Source organism: Limulus polyphemus, unplaced genomic scaffold, assembly GCF_000517525.1.
Source record: "Limulus polyphemus unplaced genomic scaffold, Limulus_polyphemus-2.1.2 Scaffold8278, whole genome shotgun sequence".
NCBI lineage: Eukaryota > Metazoa > Arthropoda > Merostomata > Xiphosura > Limulidae > Limulus > Limulus polyphemus.
The window spans coordinates 20,274-26,835 of record NW_013673888.1 but is presented as its reverse complement, the minus strand read 5'-3'; the positions used below and the strand labels follow the sequence as shown (position 1 = coordinate 26,835).

The 6,562-nt window shown below is 35.5% G+C and overlaps 1 protein-coding gene across 1 annotated transcript in view; it reads right to left on the bottom strand.

Moving 5' to 3' along the window:
• Positions 1-5,594: 5,594 nt before the first annotated feature.
• Positions 5,595-6,562, bottom strand: part of LOC111083130 (dual oxidase-like) — a gene marked incomplete at its 3' end in the record, with an annotated part of 20,242 nt that continues 19,274 nt past the window's right edge. The window contains exon 4 of the mRNA XM_022379406.1: positions 5,595-5,782. Within this exon, the coding sequence (XP_022235114.1) occupies positions 5,595-5,782 (188 nt within the window). The remainder of the gene's footprint in view (positions 5,783-6,562) is intronic.

Here is a 6,562-nt window from a genome sequence, read left to right as displayed (position 1 = left end):
AAATGACTTTTTTTTTTTACGTTCTTTTAAAAACGTCACAATAACATTTTAGGAAATTTCACAATGACAACAAGTAAATGTATGATAGGATTTTTGTTTTTAAGTTGAAACTCAATACGAGTTAGTAAATTTGCTCCAAGTTTCACGCAGTTTGATTTAGTTTTCCCACTGTGAGAAGCAAGCACTCAAGGAATATCAGTGACGTCACTCTGGTCAGGAAAAGGTCAGTAAAATTGGTCAACGCGTTTCGAATGTCGAGTAGCGGATAAAAGTAAAAATGGACAACGGTCTCCAACTTCAGGTTCTATTTGCAATTAAGTTTTAAAAGCTGTTGTTTTTTTTTTTAAACATCCGACTAAGATATTTATTTAGAATGACCTAAAGAAAAGACCAGAATGTCTTGATATCGGATCGTTGTAATGAAGGGTTGGTAAACTACGTTTCTGAGGATCCATCTCAGCAGCAAGATTGAATTTATTTTCTGTTGAAGAAATTGATAGCACAAATATAAAATAACGATACTATCTTATAGTTATATTTAGACAAATGCTTATTAAACTGATAACTTGCCGTTAGTCATTAGAATATCATTTTAAAGATTCTTGAAACAAGTACAAAAAATAAAAAGGTAAATAGGGAGATAAAATGAAGAACCAAAAGAAGGACAAGAATGAGAAAACAGAAACCATACTAAACTCTGGGTTTTTTTCTGCAACTCGGGTAACATGAGGTAGTCTCGAATCAGACGTTCGAAATATATCAAGTAATACGAGAGAAATTCAACATATCACGAGGAACTCTAGTGTTAGTTATTAGTTAAAGTTGCTTGTAACAGAAGAAATGCCTCGAACTAGGATTTTATAACGTCACGAGCGGATTCTCCTACCTCCCCTCTCAATGTTCCTCAGGTAGAATTATTATCTAACCTCTCATAGCCTTGCCATCCAAATTTGCCCCTTAAAAAGGGCAATGGTTTTTGAATTATTTGAAACAGCCACACTAAGAACAAATCTGATAAAATCGGGTGTACGTGACAGAGAACATCCAATTGGACAAGTAGGAATTCCTTTACGTTATCATGATCTTTAAACCATTAAAATACACGTGAGGTAACCACACATATTTCGAGTGTTAATTTCAGTTTTTCTGGTATCGTGAGGATAGTCAACCAAGATTGCTGTTGGAAAGATTCTTCCGGCTATTGACGAAATATTGGATCCATGTTTTTCACGTCACAAGCAACTGAAGTCGTTGACAATCGGTTATTTAATTACAGATGGTTTGTTTGTGCACGAGAGAAACAACGTCAGATTTACACAAAACTTAACACACACACACACACACGTAAGGTTATTATACAAGAAATAGAAGATTTAAAGTTGAAGAAGACAGTGTTAACATGTTACGTAACTTCTGAAGGAAGTAAAGACTTAAGGCGTCTGTAGAGATGAAACATCACGTTTAATTATTGACGTTATTAATTGTTTTGAGTTTAAAACTAAAGGAGGACTTCCATTCGACAACAACATGCGTTAGTACAGTCGGGTTGGTGTAAGTCTAGTCTATTTGTATGCACTACAAACAACATTGTCAAAAGTCTTATCACAGATCACGATATAACTAATGTCTAACTGTAGTCGTTATAAAACACACTTCTGATTAGACCATTGAAACCTGGCGAGTGTGAACATTATTTCGTATTTATAATCGAACAGTAACGATCTCAATCACCATATATATTTTCGATTACTCTCTGGTATATTGTCCGTCCAGACTTAGAGGATACATACAACTTCACGTAATGGTCTGCCAGAATCATCCCAGTTAGAACAGTTTTGTAGAATTAGAAGAAAATTGCATGCCCGCATAGTTATGGCCAAATGAGTTTGGCAGCATCATGAATTCACTGGCCTTGGAGTGTAAATATCTACAGGTATCTTTGTTTTAAAAATGGCATTTGGTATTCCCTACCGGAACAACGGCTTTTGTGACACTATACCAGGCTAGAGACCAAGGTTCAGATACAGCTTTCCGTAACTTTAAACTAATAACTAGGAAAAGTGGAAGTTTGTAGTGTCTGCCGCCTACGAGGGTACACTAACCAAATAGCGGAATTGACTCTCACTTTTATACCGCATCGGCTGAAAGTGCAGAGCTTGATAAGCGAAATTATTAGAAGCTCGGACTTTGGAACTTTCGACCAGCATCTAGGCACGCTAACCACAAGGCTACACCTGACCCATTTCAAGAGTATATATTAGGAATTAATGGTCTTTTTCTCATTACAGGCAAATACAGTAGTCTCAGACCTTACATCAGTATTGAAGTTATATAACTTGTCACTACATCAGCTGTAATTAGTATCCTGCTAACTTCGCTAATTAGTCCAGTATTGAAGTTATATAACTTGTCACTACATCAGCTGTAACTTGTATCCTGCTAACTTCGCTAATTAGTCCAGTATTGAAGTTATATAACTTGTCACTACATCAGCTGTAATTAGTATCCTGCTAACTTCGCTAATTAGTCCGGTATTGAAGTTATATAACTTGTCACTACATTAGCTGTAATTAGTATCCTGCTAACTTCGCTAATTAGTCCCGTATTGAAGTTATATAACTTGTCACTACATCAGCTGTAATTAGTATCCTGCTAACTTCGCTAATTAGTCCAGTATTGAAGTTATATAACTTGTCACTACATCAGCTGTAATTAGTATCCTGCTAACTTCGCTAATTAGTCCAGTATTGAAGTTATATAACTTGTCACTACATCAGCTGTAATTAGTATCCTGCTAACTTCGCTAATTAGTCCAGTATTGAAGTTATATAACTTGTCACTACATAAGCTATAGTTAATATCCTGCTAACTTCGCTAATTAGTCATGATTAATTTACACAACTTTCTTTCTTTAACTTAGTTACGAATGCGTTTTCTTAACAGACAAGAAATATTTCTAGCTTAACATAACGACAAAGTCATGTTGATCAGGGGATGACTGTTACTTGTTCACACTGTTATGATGGGCACTTTCGGACATTCTAAAGTGTCATGAAAATTATTTTTCATTAGAAATAAGGATTGTTAACATTTTCCATGATCAGAATGTAAAAAAAACATCGGGAGGAGAGGGGGGGTGAAACACGCGCCTATAAGAAGGGATAAAAATTGTTTAAACTTAATTTGTCGTTATTCCATTCAAAAGTTGCCCCCCCCCCCTGCTCTTAAAAATTGTCAAGTTGTCTTTAGTTTTCACGGTCAAGAGAAAATAAACAATTCTTTAATGGCAGTGGCAGTCTTTGGCCTTTTTTTTTTTAGAACAGAAATTATTCAACTTGTTGACAAAAATGATATTTTAACTAGGTGGCTGAGTTTTAACAAAGTCTTCAGACACTCCAATTAAGTAGCTATTTAGGTCAACAACTTCCACACTAACAAACTTGTTATATAAGCTATAAAGTTCATATAACAGTTTCTTCGTGCGTTGAAAACCTCAGGAGGAGTGGCACATGTTATGTAGTACACGAACAGGTCATTCATTATCTATAAATAGATTCTTCTATAACGTCAGTTTCAACTGATTGACCAGTTTCACGCGCAGTCTCGCGTTTACCGAGCAAAGACTATATTCTGTAGAGATTTACACAACGCACCTTAACAAAATAGTTCGGCCTTAAATGAAGATACGAAACCACACACCTCGTACTTATAAAGCTGTCAGATTGAAAACCGGCCAGTCCATCCTGGAAGTTACGAGATTCTAAACAAATGCTACATTCTTCATCCAATTATCCAGGAAACAAAACCAAAAAGAATTATCTTAAATAAATTGTGAATTATTTAACAAGTAAAGCCTACTTGAAACTAATAACTATATGCGATGAAGGAATTAAGTGGTTTTGGGTTGGTTTTCTCTGCACGTCCGAATTTGAAAGACAATTACATCACTAATTTAAAGTTTCTATAATGTATTATTTTTAGTGAATTACAAACGAATTGTCGATTTCTTCAAAACAACCTTTGTTAACTCTTCCTTTTTCACAACAGCGTCATCTGCGGTAGCAAAACTTCGAGAGGCAAATACAATTGGTAGGAAAAGCGCCATCTATACTGGCAAAAATATCCACATTTGTTAGAGTTTATATTTCAGATACGTTTAAATACTAGAGAAAACATTAAGTGTACAAGTGCTATTTTACTTCCTATAATGAACACCAGGTTGTCAACGAGTGCACACTGGTGACCACAAACTGTATTCACTCACGTCTGTTACGATGCTCTTTACGTAGTTTCCATGAACTATTATTAATTCGATAGTTTCAGTGTATTCACTCACGTCTGTTACGATGCTCTTTACTTAGTTTCCATGAACTATTATTAATTCCGATAGTTTTACTGTATTCACTCACGCCTGTTACGCTACTCTTTACGTAGTTTCCATGAACTATTATTAATTCCGATAGTTTCACTGTATTCACTCACGTCTGTTACGAGGCTCTTTACTTACTTTCCATGAACTATTATTAATTCCGATAGTTTCACTGTATTCACTCACGCCTGTTACGCTACTCTTTACGTAGTTTCCATGAACTATTATTAATTCCGATAGTTTCACTGTATTCACTCACGCCTGTTACGCTACTCTTTACTTAGTTTCCACGAACTATTATTAATTCCGATAGTTTTACTGTATTCACTCACGTCTGTTACGATGCTCTTTACTTAGTTTCCAGGAACTATTATTAATTCCGATAGTTTCAGTGTATTCATTCACGCTTGTTACGCTACTCTTTACTTAGTTTCCATGAACTATTATTAATTCCGATAGTTTCAGTGTATTCATTCACGCTTGTTACGCTACTCTTTACTTAGTTTCCATGAACTATTATTAATTCCGATAGTTTATGCTACTCTTCACGAACTTGTTCTAGTTCACACCGTAACACTTGTTCATGCAGACCCATAATATAAATAGCATCTCAACCACTACTGCGTCTGTCACTTACGGTATTGAGCGAAAGGTCTCGTCGGCAGCGAATATAGCAGATATAGTGTGAATTACACATTATTACATTCTATACTTTCACTCCTAGTTTCGTAGAATTAGTCATTCAGCAGAAGCAGAATGAAATATTTGGTGGTATTGTATATTGTTTGTAAATTACTGTTGATGTAATCCAATACGTCCACGACATTAACAAAAACAGTGAAACTTTAATATCTGTTTAAAATAGATTATTGTTACCGAATTAACTAATTTAACATTACCCCAAGTGTTAAGGTATTATTGACGTTTTGTTTTAGGTAAATATGTTGATCTTTAGCGCAAGACTATACAATGGGCTATCGGAGCGCCGTCCACCGCGGGAATCGAACCTCGGATTTTAGCGTTGAAAAGTCCTTAAAACTTACCACAGGTACAGATGTCGCTAGGCTAAATATTCAAATGACATCTTATACAGTACTAAAAGTTTGAATATTTTTCACCTATAAAAAAACAGGAAAACTCGTACGTATGGTTGTGATAAACTCAAGTTACATAAATCACGTTTTCCCTACAAGATTCAAGTAATTTTTAACAACACTCGAGTTACCTGCTCTCTCGGATTATTCGGAGACTGGCCGGTTTTAGAGTCGTACAGAGCCCTGTGGAAGGGCATGTATTTTCCTCCTTTGCATTCTTTGTCGTACATCTCATCACACTTGGCTATCTCAATCTTGTGAAACTCGATCGGACAGCCTGGTTCGCTAGCCATCAGAATCTCCGAAGAAACAACTTGACCTAAAGAAGACAAAGAGATTTAAGTTAGGCGATGTGCCATCACACATTCTAATGTGGAGTTATCGAAATACTAGGAGCAAATCATGACGCTTTAAATACAAGCGTATGGAGAAAATGTTTTATCATTTCATGAGCAATGAAAAATTAACAACCGCTAAATGGCGTGGTTAAAAACGTGTACCCTCGACAATGTTTGGTAACCTGACGTCACCAGAGGTCGCTAACTACCCACAAATACCTTGTTTATCTTTATAAATTATACTGTGCGAGAAATGAGAAATAGATGGAGTTAATAGTGAAGGATTTCCAAAGGAAATGCGCAACTTGTGGAAATTATTTCAGTGATTCTGGCTGCTACACTATTAACACTCTTATCGCCACCAATGAATGACGATTTATGTTAAACATTCTATGTAAGATACCCGTTATGTAGTGACAACAATAAACCAATGATTAATTATTTTAAAATCACTGGAACATAATGCATGCTTCCCGATAATGTAGGGGACACGTGTTGGTAACGTAAGGCTTAACTTTAATCCAAATAAATAAACTAAAAGTACCCACACTAAAAAGAAAGCCCACCCTAATTCTATTAATAGTTGATTGAAAATTTAATATGGTATGTTGACAGAAATGGGATTTGTTTTAAAAACGTGTTCGTTATGTACTATTATTTCTACCTTAATAGTTTGTCACATAATGTATTGTTACGTCTCCGTTTGTTAATTAATTTTCCGTAACTTCGTTCCGACGAAACTTTAGCGACACAAGTCCTTT